Source organism: Myxocyprinus asiaticus, chromosome 4, assembly GCF_019703515.2.
Source record: "Myxocyprinus asiaticus isolate MX2 ecotype Aquarium Trade chromosome 4, UBuf_Myxa_2, whole genome shotgun sequence".
In the NCBI taxonomy this organism is placed as follows: domain Eukaryota; kingdom Metazoa; phylum Chordata; class Actinopteri; order Cypriniformes; family Catostomidae; genus Myxocyprinus; species Myxocyprinus asiaticus.
The window spans coordinates 34536945-34556700 of NC_059347.1; the positions used below are offsets into that span (position 1 = coordinate 34536945).

The 19756-nt window shown below is 38.1% G+C and overlaps 1 protein-coding gene across 1 annotated transcript in view; it reads left to right on the forward strand.

The window, feature by feature from the left end:
* Positions 1 to 18154, forward strand: part of LOC127436417 (oligophrenin-1-like) — a 53732-nt gene extending 35578 nt beyond the window's left edge. Inside the window, exons 18-24 of the mRNA XM_051690539.1 lie at positions 622 to 781; positions 1072 to 1210; positions 4012 to 4335; positions 5763 to 5886; positions 12916 to 12966; positions 16897 to 16948; positions 17158 to 18154. Coding sequence (XP_051546499.1) covers positions 622 to 781; positions 1072 to 1210; positions 4012 to 4335; positions 5763 to 5886; positions 12916 to 12966; positions 16897 to 16948; positions 17158 to 17169 — 862 coding nt within the window. The 3' untranslated portion in view covers positions 17170 to 18154. The remainder of the gene's footprint in view (positions 1 to 621; positions 782 to 1071; positions 1211 to 4011; positions 4336 to 5762; positions 5887 to 12915; positions 12967 to 16896; positions 16949 to 17157) is intronic.
* The last annotated feature ends 1602 nt before the right edge of the window (positions 18155 to 19756 follow it).

The following is a 19756-nucleotide window of genomic DNA, read 5'->3' on the forward strand; positions in this document are numbered from 1 at the left end:
AAATACAATGACTGATTCCTTATGGGTGTTTGTTGTGATTACACCCAGCACAGAGCCGGACACCTGACACTTCAGTTATTGCTGATAAACAACATCGACAGAGAGAAGCTAAGGAAATCGACTTTTTTCTCATGTTTCACTGTTAGAAAGACCAGCTAAACCTGCAACTAGGATGGTTTATGCTGGTTGGGGCTGGTTTAGAGCAGCATAGCTATTTTTTCACCAGCAAAACTTAGCAGGGGAAGCTAATCGACCAATATGGTTTATCTGGTAATACTGGTTAACCAAGGAAGGAAGTCTTGCTGGTTAAGCTAGTTTTGTTAAAACATCAGCACACCAGCATCCCATGTTGTGGACCAGCATTCAGAACACAACATGCTTGTGACAAGCTATGCTGTTTTTTCAGCAGGATAGTTGGCATTCGAATCAGCAAAATCTATTATCGGTCGACTTCTACTTACAGTTCACTTAAGACAATCCCCCTTGAGCGGTCTGGGGTTACATGTCTTGCTCAAGGTCAATATGCTATAAGCTCATGACTCACCTCTTTCAGGGATCAAATCAACAACCTTTCGGTTAACAGCCATGACCTTTAACCACTGCACTTTTTTTTTTTTTTAGTGTGTGCAGCCAAAGCAGTGAAAATCTGATGACGGTGTCAAACATGGGTGTAATATTTGGCCCCACTCTCATGAGAGCAGAAGAGGAGACGGTGGCGGCTATGTTGGATATAAAGTTTCAGAATATCATCATGGAGATCCTCATCGAGGGCTATAGCAAGGTCAGAGTTGCCCCTCTTTAACTGATCATGGAACAGTTCATATGTACTTATTATATAGGCAAAATTATTATTAACTGAAATTAGTCAATTATAAATATCAGACCTATATTTAAAAAAAACTTCACTGAAATGGGTAAATGATGACCGATGTTTAAGTTAATCACTGAAATGAGTAAATTATAAATGTTGACCGATAATTCATTTATTATTTACTGGAATGAGAAAATGATGACAGCTATTTAAGATATTAATTACTGAAATCTCTCTCTGGATATTTTTGATGTTGTTAGATCTTCAAGGGTCCTCCAGAAGAAGCCACACTGCCTCCTATCCCGCCTCCAAGGATAGCGCCACGGAAACGGCAGCCAATCACAATCTCAAAACGCCCACCCCGTCTTTATCCTGACCTTCAGCCTCCATCTTGCGAGAGTAAATAGCCATCTGCATCATCGTTATCATCATTGTCATCATCATCTCATCATCATTTATTGCATTTTTGTTTTGCCATGCCAGTGATCAGTGCAATTTACATTTGTCATATAATTGCTAATTTCAGCATTGATGGCAATAAAAGCTGAAGATTTAGATAAATTCTGAGCCCTAATTTTTATAGAGATCTACAGAGCTTAAATAAGACCCCTGACAGCTGATTTAAAACATACTGTAATTATGTTTACCATATATAACTAAATATGTTTTATTATTATTATTTTTTAATGTTGATCCATCAATAATTTTTTATATTTCTTCCTTTAGTCCTTTCCATGTTCCCTTTTTGCTTTTACCTATCTTTTTGCAAAACTGTTCTTGCGCTAAGGGCTAAATTACAATACACAACCAAACAACTGACATCTTAGCAAGCACACACATAACAGTTGATCAGGTTTCATATGTTCTGGAAGAGATCACGGACTGGATCTGTTTATCTTTAAGAGCTTTTCTTTAAATGAGGAAAATGCAACCAAACCTCCCTGATCTCCCTGTCACATTCACACACACACACTTTCCTAAATCATGCCAGTTTAGGAGCCCTTTTATGCACATTGTGTCCTCTGTGATTAAATCTGCAGTATCAGGGTGTGTATGCATATGCATGTCTGCCTTCATAAATGTTCGTTCTCTGACATGTGTCCTCCCCTCGTTGTAAGTCGTGTTATGTAGTGTTTAACAACAGTCAAGCTAATAGTACACTCACTAGAGCATGAAAACTAAACGACTACCTGCCCCTCTGCACCAAGTATTTATAAGTGCCTATGGGTCTGTGTTTGTGTGTGTGCACGCGCATGCGTGCATACTTGTATTTTTTATGTGTATGAGTGTTGGTATGCCATTGTGTGTGTCCTATGTGTGCTTCCCAGTGTGTTTGAGAGCTAATGCCTGCATGTGCTTATGAGTCTCTCTCAGTCTGCTTTGAATTGGCTTTTGGACTTCTTTCCACTAATAAGCTATTTTCATTATTAACATCTGAGCTTTTCATTTCCCTCTTAATCAAAAATGAATCCATGCATTAATTCATTAATATGACTCTGGTTCCTTTGTATATTAATGAGATTTGGCTCATTAAGGCATGCTAGATCCTCTGTTTGCTTGTTCAAATCATTGAAATAAAATTTCCTTTGGTTGCTTTTTTCAATCAAATTTATCTGAAATGTATCTGTTATTTATCATAACTGATCATTGCCTGATAAAAGGTGTGTGTGTGTGTGTGTGTGTGTGTGTGTGTGTGTGTGTGTTTGTTATTAGTAGTAGTACTCTAAATCTTACACACAGCATCAGTCAAAACACCCAGCTGTGTGTGAGCTATCTAAACTGGACATGAACACACATTAACATTTTGGCAGGGGTTCACATTCACACACACGGGACTAAGTTTACACATCAGTTACAATCCAAGATCCACTCAAAATCAACAGGTGGCTCAATGCTCTTTCCCACATACACACACACAGCTGTCTACACTTATGTCCTTGGTTCTCACATGACCACAGCGACCCCTTTGTGATCCATTTCAATTTCAACAGTTCACACTCTAAATCAGATTCAAACTCTAGTGTAAATCAGTTTGTATTTCATGCATATCCTTTTTAAGCTCATGTTTGTTTCAGTATATATATATATATATATATATATATATATATTTTAAACTAATCCGTATTTTTGTCTTGTCCAGTTAAAATAACTATATAACATCACACTACACTACATTTTGTTAGCCTTTTCTGAAAACAAGACCTAATATTTTTGTCATTTTGCTTCTCAAGTAAATTTGTATTGTTTTTTAGGATGTTTAGATATTTGTACTGGAAAACAAGGGAGGGGAAAGGGTTTTTTTTAAAATCTCAGACATTTTTCCTCAGTACACTAAGCAGACAGAAAGAGAAACCTTTCTCTGCATAATAAGGAGGCCATTGGGGAGGCTGTTACAATCTGGAGTAAACACCAGCGCTGAACAGAAATGATACCCTTAGTTTATCTCTAATCAAAGATATAATCTAAAGAGACAGTTTTTACTATTATACACATAAAATAAAAAATTCCAGATTATTACAGTTATCGAAAATGCCATGTGTTTATAAAGAGTTCACAAATTATAAACAACATGCCTTTAAAAGGATTCAAATCCTGGTGAAGGTGGCCTTTGACCCAGCTGATAACAATCACTTTGTTTGGTTTAAGCAGTCTATCTCTTCCACAGACACTTTGCTTTTGATATAAAGCTCCCATTATGCATTGCTGGGCTTGTATTTCTCGTATTGTGGAAATACAAGAGGACAGAGTGCCTGAAGAGCTGTTCTCTTTATTTATTTATCAGACCTATCAAAGTCCTTTACAAGCCAAAACTACAGGAACAGGAAATTTTACATTTTAATGGCACCCTTGATAAAATCTTCTCTCAAGGGTAATGTTCAGAGTTTAACAGTAACAAATGTGTTTACATTTACATTTATGCATTTGCCAGACGCCTTTATCCAAAGCGACTTACAGTGCACTTATTACAGGAACAATGCTGGATCAACCTGGAGTTAAGTGCCTTGCTCAAGGACACAGTTGTGGTGGCTGTAGGGATTGAACTGGCAATCTTCTGATTACCAGTTATGTGCTTTAGCCCACTACGCCACCACCACTGGTGTTTCGGACCTGTTTCTGACCTGCCAGAGTTACGAGGGATGTTACGATTTTAGTTGTGTTTCATCTCAGTTGCCAGCATTCATTGACTCTGTGCTTCACAGGGCAAGAGCAAAATGGTGCCACCCACAACGGAGGGGAACCTGAGGGTAATGCCAGCCTCACCAGTCCGGTTCCACACCAAAGAACGAAACTGGCACCTCCTTCCATCTGTCCTCCATCAGTCCCTCTCTCCTCGCCAACATCTCGGAGGCCAGGTCTTCCCAAAGCTCTCCGCCCCTTGGATTGTGATGCTGCCAAGATAGAAATTAGGATACAGGATAATCAGAGGTCGGATGCCATGGTGACAACCAATGGGGAATCAGGAGCGACAGTGAACCGAGCTCTGTCTTTCCAGGGACGGACGCCACAGCCCAAAGTTATTACCGGTAAACAAGCAACACACATGATCAAACTTTCCATCACCCAGTGTGACATGAAGAAATGGGTCTTAACTGTTTTGCTGTTCATTGCCCATAATAAATGTTTTAATATACTGGATGCAATATTAAACTCACACTTTTTAAATATGTAAATCTTATTAGTAATCAATATTTGTTAGTTTTACTTTATCACAATATCACAATGAAATGAGCAGAGGTGTATTTTCAGTCATTTCTCTACTTTGGTTTGAGCAGATGTTGCCATTGTTGCCCGAGTTGTTCCCCAGTGCTATGCACTTACATCTAACATGAAAAACTGACAATTTAAAAAATATTACTAAAATATTTTATATTATATTAAAATATTATAAAATTGTTACTTCGTTCTTTTGTCCTTTCACTAACACAAATATTTGAAACAAAACATAGTTTCTTCAGAATATTGTTTAAAATGGTAATAATTTTATTGGTTTTACCTGTTATCTCGATTTTACTTTCCATCCTGTTAGTCTTTTGTAATGTCCCATTAACTAATAAAAGCCAGGTCTTTTATGACATCTTCCTCCAGTGACATCATATTTGGTGGTATAACAACAACACAAGCATGAGCAACGGATTTTATGACTTCTGTAGTTTCTGTTTTGTGGTATTGGTTTTTTCCACTTTAAAACCTACCATGAGATTAGGCAGATTATAGAAATCAGTATATAAAAATTTCAAAAGATGATTGAAAAAAATACCAAAACTGACTTCACTTTGACACGTAAGCTAAATCTCAGTCCTTCACTAAGCAATAGCTACATTTATGTAAAAATAAAATAAAAATCTTATTCAGTATTTTTATATTGTTTTCTAATAAAATATCTAAACATCCTTAACCAAGGCTTACCCAAAGGCTTATCATCTTATGTAATTTTACTTTTCAATTTAATGAGTCTTGTATTAAGGATGTTTTAATATTTTGACGGGAAAACAAGACTAAAATACTTAATAGGAAAATGATTTTTGCAGTGTAGCACTTTATTTTCATCCTGTTAGGTTCTATTCTGTTAAATATAGTTCACCCAAAAATTTAAATTCTCTAATCATTTACTCACCCTCATGTCATCCCAGATGTGTATGACTTTCTTTTTTCAGCAGAACACAAATTATGATTGTTTGAAGAATATTTCATCTCTGTAGGTCCATGCAATGCAAGTGAATGGGTGCCAAAATTTTGACGCTCCAAAAAGCACATAAAGGCATCAAAAAAGTAATCCATTTGACTGTAATAATGCTACATTGTATCTGAAGTATGGATAATTAACACAGTAAAACAACAAAGTCAGCATTCCCTTCTGATCCACACACACGCACACAGTGGTCATGATGTAATGAATAAGTCAGTTAAACTGTTTGTAACAGGGGTGTGTGTGTGTGTGTATGTGTAACAGGAGAGGGTCAGGGGCTGAAAGGACGATCTTTCTCAGAGAAGAGTTCCATCTGCCGGCCACCCACTAGACCACCAGACCCGCCATCCCGTTGCCCTGCTAAAACTGAAGACACACCAGCATCATAGTGAGTAGTATACATTCATCACTTCAAACCTCAATTTACAGAGTTGAGACTGCTGATTTATTCAGACTTTCTTTCTAATGCCCTTGTTGTACTGAATTACAAATCTTGTATTGATTTTGTTCTGTGGTTTGTAATTAAAAGCACTTGTACTTAATATATATATTTGGAATGTGATTTTGTGTTAGAGAGTATTCTGAAGAAAAAAACCCTGAAAAAATTAAATGTTCCCTGCAGAAAAGTCCAGCTTAAACCAGCATATATTTCCATGCTGTTTATGCTGGTTTGGTGTGCTGGTCTTGCTGGTCCATGCAGTTCACCATCAAAACTTGTCGACACTAAATGACATTATGTCAGATACACATCGTTATGATACACATCGTTGGCAAGACTTTGGTCCCAATTGCCCTGATTGACAGCATCGACTGGGTGTTTTATCTCGTCTGACCACCGTAGGAACAGACACACTGCACGACTACTAAACGAATAAATGTACGACTTCGATGCAAAATTTCTGACTCTGCCTGAACTCTGTCAGAGGCTAAGATTCACCGCAAAGCCAATTAATCTGCCGTCGATGAACACGTCACTAAACTATCCAATCCAAGATTGACGTTTCTCACTTATGACAAGAGAAATATCTTATGTTCCTCGAAATTTGTCTTAGACGGCAAAATCGTGGCCAAAATCATACAGTGTGAGCCTGCCTTAAGTTTGTTAAAAAGCTTGGTGGGAACACCAGTACACATACAGCTCATGTTGGGGACCAGCTGGCAAAAGACAAGATATGCTGGTGACCGGCTTCTGATCAGCTGGTGATCAGTATTCCATGGCCATATTTTACCATTTTGTAAAATCACATTTTGCAGCTTTGCAGCAATGACAGTGTGAAGTCTTTAGGGGTAAGAATATTCCAGCTTTGCACTCGGTTCAGGTGTGATTTTGGCTCATTCATCCAGGAAAATTTGTTCCAGATTGTTCTGGTTACTTGGTTGACACCTGTCCACTGCAATTTTCAAATAGTGCCACAGACTCTCAGTTAGATTGTGATCAGGCTTTGACTGGCTCATTATATGACTTTTTCGTTCTTGTGCCTCTATGATGTAAATTTGTCTTTTTGTTTTAGCTTTGTTTTTGTTTTGTTTTTAAGACTAACAGGTTTCAATTTGTGAGGTCGACTAGTTTATCTAGATTTATTTTTCTAATACTGTATTTGTTTTACCGTTAATTATTTGCACTGCTGTGCTTTGAAGGGGATGCATTAAGAGACAGTTCTCACGCCATGAGTATTGCATTTTTAAGACACTTCATCAAATTAAACAAAATGTTCCATTTTGTTGTGCTCCGTCCAGCTGTTTTTGAACATAAGAATACTCCCTTTGTGGGAGCCCAATAAGAAACACATTTGATCATAGCATGGTGGATATAACGCTAAATCAGACTAATTATACAGTTCTTCCTTGAGGTCGTCTAGTCAACTAGGAGTTCAGAGTTTTCCCTTATGACAAGAGAAATCTTCCCTGAAACAGTTCATGTTTAAACTAGATCTTGTTTGACCAGTCGATGATGAAAATATGTAGAGTTGCATCCATTTCCATCCAATCTTCCTTTTATTTTATGAAGATGCCCTGAGGTGAAAAGAGAGCCCTACATCATGATGGTAGCACCACCATACTTCAACAGTGGTGTGGTGTTTTTGAATTGTAGGCAGATTTGCACCAGTCATATTTCTTTTGGTAAGCCCTATCTTTGTCACGTCTAACCAAGATCTGATCTTTTCCCAAATTGCTGCTGAATCACTATGATGCTTTTTGACAATCGCCAGACATGCTTTCACATGGTTCCTATTGAGCAATGGCTCCTTGGTACCACCCTCCCATACAGACCAGTGTTATGCAGAGCACTTGAAAGTTTACTCTGTTTTCAACACCTGAACTCTGTAGCCTTTTTGAAGTGATTGTTGGCCTCTATTTGGCTCTCTCACAAGTTCCCCTTTCATACAGAGAGTTTTTTTTTTTTTTTTTTTTTTTGAAGGATGACCTTATCTAGCAAATGAATCTGTGGCTTGATAGTTCCACCAGCCAACCATCTTTTTCCTAAATGTAGGCATTTGTTTAACTTTAACTCAGACTCATGCTCTTAAGTTGTCCTTTTCACAGCTATCCTTAAGATTCACAGCTAGAATAATGATGCCTTAACTGTAGGCTTTTTATCCAAAATGTCCTACAGTTATTTTAAGGATTCACAGGTAGACGTCAATTCCATGGCAGTTGTGTCCTCATTAAATGTTTTCCAACTCTGTAAATGTGAAACTTATGCAAGAAAGGGATTGAATTCGTATGCAAACAACACATTACAATTTTATTTCTGTTAACAATTAACAATACACAATATGGCCAAAAGAATTCGTACACCCGAACACTACACACACACTGAAAAAGAATTAGAGTGGGGTTTACTTAAAAAAAAAAAAAAAAAAGCAGGATACAACTTCCATGCAGAAATTGCTAGTTAAATTAACTAATAATAATTATATTTTCACAAACAGGCTTCACACAATTCTTGGTGGCTTTAATGTAAGTGAAGTTTTCATTGCAATATTCTGTTTCAAGTCAATTTTACTCTTTGTTTGCATATTTTACTCAAGCAATGTAGCACTGAATTAAACTATGCTTTTAAAAGTGTACTAGCATTAAAATGCTTTTTTAATGTACTTAATCATGTACCACATGACAGATGTAAGTCTTCCACAGGGAAGCTTAATGCATGCAATGTAGTCTATTAGACAAAATCACCTTGCTTTAATGGCAATAGATACAAGATCCAGAGCTCCTCACGTAGACCCGAACACTTGGTACACAAAACACGATGATGTTTACAATCTACAGATATTTTTTTAATATTTGATATTTTCAGATATTTATTGATACTGAACGGGTAATTTTGAGTAGAAAATGAACTTCCGACTTAACAAAACGAGAAGTTACCTAACCTATCAACAAAATCAACAATAAAAACAGTGTAAATCAACTTGTGAAACCGTGCAAGCTCATTCATTATTCAAGCCAGGTGCATGCTGGGAACACCAGCATCAAAAAGTTTCGTAATTTTTTTTTTTCTTTTTTACCTGTGAAACTTTGAAAGCTGTCAAACTAGCAAATAAACATGACAAGGCATAATTAATATTTACTTAAAAACATTCATTTTTAAATGTTTGAATTGAGTGCAAATGTAGAATTGACTCAATATTTTCAAGTTTACACTTTAACTTATTCAATGTAGAAAGTACTTAATCTTTTCTGCTATATTTACATTAACACAAAATCATTGGTGCTTCTCAATCGGAAGGCTACATCCTAGTTAGGCTAGATATCTCAGCTGCCACGTCATCAAGCACTGTCTCAATTGTGAGGACACTTGGAAGGCAGCCTCGTTTTGCAGCCTTTGTTCAGCTTATTTTGGAGGATGCATCAGGTGCATCCCTCACGGTCTTCAATCACCCACAATCCTTTGCACAATTCAGATTTTTTTAAAGAAAATACCAGAAAACAAATCAAACAGATGTGCACCCTCCTGGTGGCTTCCTCCATTTCAAAGTAGTTGTAGTGGTTCACAAATAATTTATTTTTGAAATGTTCATGCCATGACCATGGAGGTCGAAACCTTTATGACGTAACCATGTGGACCTACTAGACCATCTCATTCATAGCGCTGAGTACTGAGGAGGAGCCTAGCCTACAGCCTCAGAAGGACTGGTCTAGGAAGGACACAGCCTTACTAGTCTTCAGCCTTTCGTTTGTGAAGCACCCCATTATTTCAGTGCTTATGAGCATGTTGAGCATTTAATTTCAACAAAATTGGCATTAAAGTGATAGTTCACACAAAAATGAAAATTCTCTCATTATTTACTCACCCTCCTGGCATCCCAGATGTGTATGACTTTCTTTCTTCTGCAGTACACAAATGAAGATTTTTAGAAGAATATTTCAGCTCTGTAGGTCCTCACAATGCAAGTGAATGGGTGCCAACATTTTTAAGCTCGAAAATCCACATAAAGGGAGCATAAAATAATCCATATGACTCCAGTGGTTAAATCCATGTGTTCAGACATGATATGATAGGTGTGGATGAGAAACAGAAACAGAAGAAGGAGATTATAAAAGTGAAAGTAAAAGAGCAGGTAAGATAATTTATAGTAAAAAATGATTTAAATATTGATCTGTTTCTTGCCCACACCTATCATAATGCTTCTGAAGATATGGATTTAAACACCAGAGTTGTCTGGAGTAATTTTATGTTGCCCTTATGTGGACTTTGGAGCTTCAGAATTTTGGCACCCATTCACTTACATTGTATGGACCTACAGAGCTGAGATATTCTTCTAAAAATATTGGTTTGTGTTTCGCTGAAGAAAGAAAGTAATACACATCTGGGATGGCATGAGGGTGAGTAAATGATGAGAGAATTTGCATTTTTTGGCCGAACTATTCTTTTAATAGGGAGTTGGTCCTCTCTAACAGCTTCCACTCTTCTTCTTGGAGACACAAGAACATTAATGAACATGTAAACAGTATGTAAACGTGCTAGATGGATGCATTTGACCATTGCGCCATGCACGTCTAACTGTTTTTTTTTTTGAGTGTCTTGCAAATGAGTGCCATTTTTTTAAGATGCTGTGTCAAGTTAAAACAACTTTAACTTTTAAAAACAAGTCACACAAGACATCTGCATTCATTGCGTTGTGTCTAGCTTTTCTTAACTCAAGTGTTCTGTCTCAACAGCCCCTAAGGATTCTGCATGACTGTAAGGTTGAATTTATACACTTGTTAGTAATGAGTGTTGATTAAATAGCAAAACCTGTCAATTAGAAGAGGGTTGTCCACATACTTTTGGCCAGATAGTGAAAGTAACTTCAAAATACTTTTTTGAGTTTCAGTAAATATAACAGAGGTAAATTTCAGCATTGGATTTGCAATTCACTGAGGGAATGAGTTAAAGGTCTAAATTATTTTGAAAGGCACTATAAATATACTATACACACCAGACTTTGTCTGTATAATGCTAGAATCTAGGATATGTTTCTGCATGTCAGACATTATAATTACCATTCTGTGAGCAGGAGCAGGAGCAGGGAGCGGTAATCTTAGACCACCTCTGGTTCTGAGAAAACATACGGGCATGTTGGCCGTGGTGCCACATAGTCACTATCTCAGACCTCCTTCAATCAAATGTCTCTTGAAAACACACACACACACACACACACACACACACACACACACACACACACACACACATACACACATCTTGTACTGCTACAGGATGAAAGTGGATAATTTATCTTTTGTTTTTAGTCCAGTCTCAAGGTTTTTCTTCCCCGAAAATGAGATGTGTGTGCATATACCTCAGAAATGTCACAACAATTTTTGTAAAACCTTTAAAAGCCAACTGAAAGCAAAGACTTATTGAATGAATAAAAAAATGGCCAAAGGTGTTTGTGAGTGTTAGGGAGAGTAATTATAAAAGGCTTAATTAAGAACAATAGTAAAGTAGGTCCTCACAAGTATATGGGTCCTTTCACGCCGAAAAAAGTTAGATGGAACAGAATGCAGGTGATTAAAAAAATGCAGGGCTCCTGTGCAAGTTGCTGAAATAAACATCAAAGATGTCCATCTAGCTCATGTTCAAATTTACAAAAACTATTAAAAAACAACTAAGAAATATGTTCAGTGTGAACAGCAAGTTCAGGCAGGGGGAAGCTGTCAGTCAGACCTCCTCTTAGCGTTCATATTTTTCACCCTAACAGAAAAACCAGTTTCTTTGTTTACAGACACTCACACATGCGTGCACGCATGCTCAAAGATTCAATGCAGATGTCAGTACATGTACAAGAGATATAACTGCAAAGAGTGACTCAGATCTGAAAAGAGCAACATTTCCACATTTGGGATTTAAGATTGAAACTTCATCCTCAGAAGAGACCACAGCAATTTTCTTCACAGCATGTTAAAAACAATATGAAGAAAATGTAAAAAACAAATATGATCAAAACAGTCCTATTCAGTGCTGGTATAGTAAAAATGAAAACATTTTAACTTAACTTAATAATGGATACTTAAAATATTAACTGAAATAAAAAAACATAATTGGAATTTTTTTTAAACTAAACTAAACTAAAACATATTTTTATGACTCCAAAACAAACTGCAATAAAAATGACCACAAATTAATTTTAGCAGTAGTGGATTTTGGCATGGGCGACATGGGCAGCTGTCACGTATCCACCGGATTCCCTCTTCTTCACCATCTGCCATACAAGCTAGAACCACCACTGTATTTTTGCTTCAGTTTTTTCATACACAGTATATTATGAAATTTGAAGACCTTAAAATGCACCTTTTTTAAAATGCCATTAGATTGTGATAACCCTGGCTGGTCTTAGCTAGATCTAAACAAAGGTTCAGGAGTAGCTAGTTCATCTAAGCATGTCAGTCATGACACATGAGAATGTTAACCGTTGCTTATTCCTCACTACAGTGATAATTCTTCGGTATCCCTCCACCACCCATCTTCTGCCTTATTTAACCATTGATTTCTTAATTAATTTATTAAGTACAGTTGTCTAGTTTAAGTAGTCCCTCGAGTCTTGGACAGCAAGCCTACTCTGTTTACCTTCATCTTATTCAAGGATTAAATGAGCATGCAAATTTGTGAAACATATTTAAAAAATATCAGTTAACGCATTAACTTTGGAAGCTCTTAAAATACGAAAGCTAAATTTAAAATAAAAACTAAAGATACTGAAATGCAAAAATAAATCAACTGAAATGAGAAAACACTGTAGAAGCTAAAACTAACAGACATAGTAAAACCAGCTAAATCTAAACTAAATTGACAATAAATTAGAATTAAAATTTTTTAGATAAACAATTCTAAAGTATTCAAACCCTGATTTAGGTTAATAAATTATTGCAGTTCATAATCAGTGTTATATTGACATATATATTTTTTTTGTCTCCGTCTTTCTTTCCACAGTGTCGCCTCCAAAACCAAATTTTTCGAAAATGCTTCTAGACAGATGGGGAGGTATGTATGTGCGTATGCATGGGCAATTGCTGTCTCATGAGCGAGTGTGTGTGTGTGTGAGAACCTTTCATTGTTTCCAGCAGCTGCCTGACCTCACTTAAAACCACTCCAGTAAAACTCAATACACTTTTGATGTGGCTCTTTTAAATAAAGTTGAGTTTAATAAAGGACCACATGCAGAACGTCCTTGTGTTACAGGCCAAATAAAAACCAAACTAGATATACATCCGATCAGTTGTTTAGTCCTACATGGTGGTTTAGTTTAAACCCTTCAAATAGATGGGTACTTTAGAGTAGGTAATCCGATCCACGTCTGGAGAAAGGGTTACATGGGCACACACACACTTGCACCCACAGTAGCCTTATTTGAACCCCTTTGCTTAAAGGCATAGTTCATCCAAAAATGAAACTTCTGTCATCCATTCCATAGAACACAAATGAAGATGTTAGGCAGACCCCTTCCAGGTTTGGAACAAAAATGAATAAATTATAACATAATTTCCCCTTCTGTCACTCACTCGAAGTTGTGTCAATGTAGTGACACTAGGGGTCACCCTTGGGAGCCCCAAACACCTCAGATCGTTGAGAAAATGCCAATGAGAATTAGCGAGTGGAATTTGCATGCCACTTCCCTGGACATACAGGTATAAAAGGAGCTGGCTTGCAACCACTCATTCAGATTTTTCTTCGGAGCCGAGCGGTTGTACTATCAGCGAGCTGAATACTACTGCTGTTCCATTCACCTCTTAAGAAGCTTATGCTGTTGGATATACGGCGCATTTCCAGCGGCTTTCTCTCCTTCTGCACGACGAGTGCAGATTTCGCCCCTGGGCGCTTCGACAGCGCTAAAAGAGTGTATATTCCTGCTAAAGAGTATATTTTCTCTATTAGAGCACACACATTGACATTGAACATCTTTTTAAAGACGCGTCTTTATAAAGATGCCTTTCCGTCTTTGTGTGATTCCTGGATGCGGTCGCTATCTCTCCGCTTCCGACGGCCACGGGCACTGCCTCACGTGTCTGGGCAGCGATCACACTGAGGCAGCGTTCGTGGATGGTTCATGTTCTCATTGCGAGAATATGACCATGGCAAGGTTGCGGTCGCGGCTTTCCTTCTTCCGGGGGAAAGCCACTCTAGCCGCCACACGCCTTTTACCTTCGGGTATGAGGCCGGCCCGGCTGGCGCTGGAGGCAATTTGGGGGCTTCAATGGGCTCTGCCGGGTAAATCCCCGCGGACCTCCCATTTCCCAGCACGCTCGTTTGCCCCCGGCGAGTTCCGAGAGGAGACAAGCTCGCCCCAGGGCCAGCTTAGTGTCTCCTCCTATGGAGTCAGTGGCGACTGAGGTCGCTGCAGGCCACTCACATCCTGGGCAACCTCAACGCCACAGCGGACGAGCTGTCGCGGCAGGTGACTCTCAGGGGAGAGTGGAGACTCCGCCCCCAGGTGGTCCAGCTGATTTGGAGTTGGTTTGGCAAAGCACAAGTAGATCTATTTGCCTCCCGAGAAACCTCCCACTGCCCGCTCTGGTATTCTCCGACGGAGGCCCCCCTCGGCCCAGATGCGCTGGCACACAACTGGCTCCAGGGGCTGCGCAAGTATGCATTCCCCCCAGTGAGCCTACTTGCACAGACCTAAGTGGCCTACCTCCAGCAGTGGTAGACATGATCACTCAGGCCAGAGCTCCCTCCACGAGGCAGCTTTATACCCTGAAGTGGCATCGGTTCACGAATTGGTGTTCTTCCCGAGCTGAAGACCCTCAGAGATGTGCAGTCGGGTCAGTGGTTTCCTTCCTGCAGGAGAGGTTGGAGGAAAGGCTGTCCCCCTCCACCTTGAAGGTGTATGTGGCCACCATAGCAGCACACCACGATACAGTGGACGGTAAGTCCTTAGGGAAGCACGACCTGATCATCAGGTTCCTGAGAGGCACCCAGAGGCTGAATCCTCCTAGGCCATGCCTGTTCCCCTCATGGGATCTCTCTGTGGTCCTCCTGGGCCTTCGCGGAGCCCCCTTTGAGCCGCGAGTGTCAGTCAAGTTGAAAGCCCTCTCCTTGAAGACGGCCCTCCTGATTACACTCACTTCCATCAAGAGGGTCGGGGACCTGCAAGCGTTCTCTGTCAGCGATACCTGCCTGGAGTTCGGTCCAGGTGACTCTCACGTAATCCTGAGACCCCGGCCAGGCTATGTGCCCAAGGTTCCTACAACCCCCTTCAGGGATCAGGTGGTGAACCTGCAAGCTCTGCCCCAGGAGGAGGCAGACCCAGCCCTGTCGTTGCTGTGTCCAGTGCGTACTTTGCACATCTACTTGGTCGCACGCAGAGCTTTAGATGCTCTGAGCAGCTCATTGTCTGCTTTGGCAGACAGCGGAAAGGGAACGCTGTCTCCAAACAGAGGCTTGCCCACTGGATCGTGGATGCCATCGCTATGGCATACCAGGGAATGGAGGTTACGACAGCAACCGAGACGTTTCATTTTTGGGTGAACTATCACTTAAAGTATTGAGTTTGTCAATGCAAGTGGGCTATAAGGCAAAAACCTCAAGTTAAAAGCCCCATGTTAAGTGCCAGGATTCCAAATACAGAGCTTTGCTGTCCGTAGTGAGCTGCTGGTCAGAGATCACTTTACACACAGAGATGTAATGAGTTTATATGTGAGTGTGTGCAATCTTAAATAGATATGGGCTGATCTTTTACCAAATTCTGAACTATTCCTTATGAGACAGCAGTTTGGCAAGTTTGTCTGCCTGTTTGAATTTAGGAGGATTCTCATCACGGCTCATGGCTGCTCTCCAAGCCAACACACACGCACACATACACACTTGTGTGGAAAGTTCAAGGCCTTTCACAATGCTAGAACAAATCCCTGAGGGGAACTCTCAGAGGATACTAAGATAAAAGGTTCGACTAATGCAAAGCATCAAAGTTAACAAAAAAGGAAGTCAGTAATAAAGCACCACGCCCCAATTATTTCTCCAGTCTGTGTGCAGAGCACGCTACACAGGTGTCCAAGTCATATTTAAAGGAATAGTTCGCCCCAAAATTCTGTCATTATTTACTTATTATTTACCCTCACGTTGTCTTAAACTAGTGTGCTATTTATATTTTTTTCAGTGGAACACAAAAGCAGAAATATTTTAAGAATCTTTAAAATAGCAGTTCATTGTGGCCAAAAAGGAATTACCAAAGAAGCACCGTAAAAGTAGTTCATATAACTTGTGCACTGTATTCCAAGTCTTCTGAAGCCATACAATATGTTTGCGTGAGGATCAGAATTTCCTAAATAATTTGCATTCATTAACTAAACAAGATAAAATGTAACAAAACACTCCAATGCACATAACTGTTATCCAAAACATGAATAAAGAAATATATTATAATAAAATATAAACAAATGTTATGGGTAAGAGCCCAATGATTGTTTTTGTACCATAATTCTATCAATAGTTTACCGTAAAAAATACATGTATTGTCTTGTTAAACACAATATAAATATTCACCATGAACAATAAGGTAAATCATACTTTTGACTTCTAAAAACTTATATTTTTACTGTATTTTACAATGTATTTATTACGTATTATGACACTGAGGAAGGCTTTTGGCCAAAACATTTGTTTTGAAATCCCCTGCTAATTAATCTATTATTAATATTATTTTTTTTTTTTTCCTTTTTTTTTTTTTTTTTTTTTTTGCTGAAGCATTTTTACATTCTTTTTCTGTTAAAATTATGAACAAAGAGTAGCCAAGATGTTCCTCTGCTTTTGTGTTCCAAGGAAGGAAGTCATGAGGGTAAATAACGACAGAATTTTCGTTTTTGGGTGAACTATTCCTTTAATGTACATAAAATCTATTGATCCTTGTATGAGTGCAAGAGACATTTCAGGTGCTAAATAATTAATAGTAGCAATTTATTGTTTTATGTCCTGCAGCTTCTGTCAGATTTCTTCTTCTAACACCTCACATGCAGCTTCTAAAGATGAGGTACAGCCAGGCATCTTTATTATCATTATTATTATTATTATTATTATTATTATTATTATTATTATTATTAGCAGTAATAGTTATAGTGTAAGCAGAACTGGTAGGGTTGTTTTTTATTAGTAGTAGTATCTAAAGAGATCAAATGTCACATATAATCAGGTGCATGTGTGTACTGAAAGTACATTTCTGTTGCTTGGTTTTCTTTGCAGAACACTAAATAAGAAATCACCACTACGACTGACTTGTGGACCAATTAACACACAGCAGCGGTCAAGAGTCTGTTTGTGTGTTGCTCAGGCCTGAGTCTGGATTTGGTTTTGGGAGACACATTATAAATGTTACTGAGAGCCATGGCACCACCCCTAAACCCAAGTTTTGTTTTTGAGAATGAATCAAAAAGGGTACTGTTTTTGTGTGTGCATGATGCACTTCCCTGCCACATTTTTATCACTTGATCATTTTGTGGTAAAAAACAGTCTTTGATTCTTACTCGGATCAAAGAACAAAACGAAAAGTCATGTCATGTGAACAATAGGGATAATTTCCCCCTTTCCCTCCCTCATTGTGTCTCTCAATATATCCTCTTTTCTCTGACCTACATACATTAAGTGACTGATAGAGACTAACAGCTTACAGTCTCACTCCTGCACATACGTCAGCACTACAGACTTGGCTTTAAGAGAGACTGAAGGTGGAATACACACTGAGTGTATTATATAAAACTGAGAATCAACACTAATCAGCATTTATGCAGAAGCAGAATATGGTTCTATTAAATCTGTTATTATCTCAGTAATTAGTAACTGAAAGGAGATGAATGGACCTGGGTGCTGGTTCTCGATGTTTTTGACAAGCAAAGTTACGATAATTGCAAAGTGTCTCTCCTTTCATCTGGTGGGCCACACCTGTGGTTTTCCTACAGCAAACCAAAAGGGACTGAGGAAATTTCATTATATCGACAAGTTCACAGGGCAAAGTATGCTTTAGTAGGCTTGTCTCTCCCTGTCTCCTGCTTTTTAAGATGATCAGTCTACCTTAATAATAAAGAGAACTTTACTTACTTTACGTTTTTTTTTTTTTTAAATGGACCTGTCTCAATCTTCAGTCGAAACGTGTTTGATCTCAAAATAATGTGAGCCTTAACCAGATGTTTCTTTTGTGAATAAAAAATGTGAAACCTAAAGACTTGATAAGTCTCATTTTCACACAGGCAGAAATAAAAAGAAAATGAATATTGAAATGTTTTTAGAATTTCAGATAAGGATGACATTTATAAAGAGGTTTGTGCAGGTTTGGCAGTAGCCCGATTTCACATTTGAAGCAGATTGGGGCACATTCCTATGTAATATCATTGTCATAAAGCTCCAGCTCATTTCCAGTTTGTGTATTTTCTTTTGTCAATGAACATTTTTTGTAAATATTTTATTGTTTCTTCAACTGTTCGTCAAGTTTTTGATGCCTAACTCTTTGAAACAGTCGCTAAACTCTGTGTTTTCATTTGAATGTGCTGCGAGAAAATGCAACAGTGTTTGTTTGTCTTTTTTTGTGAAAGTGCACAGGCAAGGCCCACAGTTGAAACAAATCTATAGATTGAACTAGCCTCAGGTTTCTAATTAATAAATGATTGGCAGAAAAACAGACCACTGGAATCAACTTAAATTAAAAGAGCTGTGCATCAAAACCCAACAGAGCAAAAATTCATGGAGTAGAAAAACAATGTTTAAGTTAGACTGGCCCAATGCTTTCCACACAAACTTTTCTCATGCCCAGTTGATACTTTTTGCACCATATTGTTTAGGCCCACACAATTCAGGGTGTCACATAAAAGTTACAAAGGCTACAAAGGTGTTTTTTTGTTTGTTTTTTTTTTTTATATTTTTTTTTTATTTCTTTTATTTATTTAACTGAAAGAAGTAAAACACAAAAAAACCTGATTTACACAAGCTCTACACAACACGAATCAGAGCATGAAAGTGTCTGATAAGCGATTTTCAGTTTGATTAGAAATCAGTTTGCAAACTGTTTGAAATAAATTGTCATTTAACAACTGTCAATACAACACTACATAGCAGTACTAAACATTCTGCAAAAAAGCATGCATGCACACACTGACACGCACCCACTCATACATACACACAACTGCTGTAAAAAAAAGACTATAAAGTTACAAAGGTTTAAGTAACAAACATCATTTAAGAAGCTAGAATTTTGTCTTTCCAGAATATGAAAAGGCAAAAAATATCCCATAACACCAAGAAAAAACAGGAATTATTCACAGTGAGAAAAGAGCTGTAAAAAAAGCATTCGCTAATGATTAGTTGTGTAATTGCTTATATCACCCAGCAAAAAGATTAAAAATGGAAACAAGTAGTTGTTACATGTATGGGAATTGTATGTGGTTTACAAAGCTTGAATAGGACATAAATAGATATAGCGCTTGCCTGCAACAATGTTCACATGGATTCGTATGGAGTTTTCATTTGTAAAATTCATTTAGTGTCTGTAAACCAGTCTGGTGCTCTCATTTATGTAAAACCCTGTCAAATTAATGCACACCTTGTTGAGTTCTATCAAGATCACAGAAAAAAATATATCAGTGAGAAATTGTTTGGTACATTTATTTTCCCTTGTGTACTGAAAGACCCATTTATAACTGCAGGAAGCATTCTGGTGACATTATTAAGACTAGGTTATTAAGACTAGGTTCTCCTGTTCTGTTGTATGTTGTTTATATGAGAGCAGAAACTTTGGTAAGATCCAAGCAAACATTTTGTCATCCAACACAGGCCAAATACGATACAAAACATC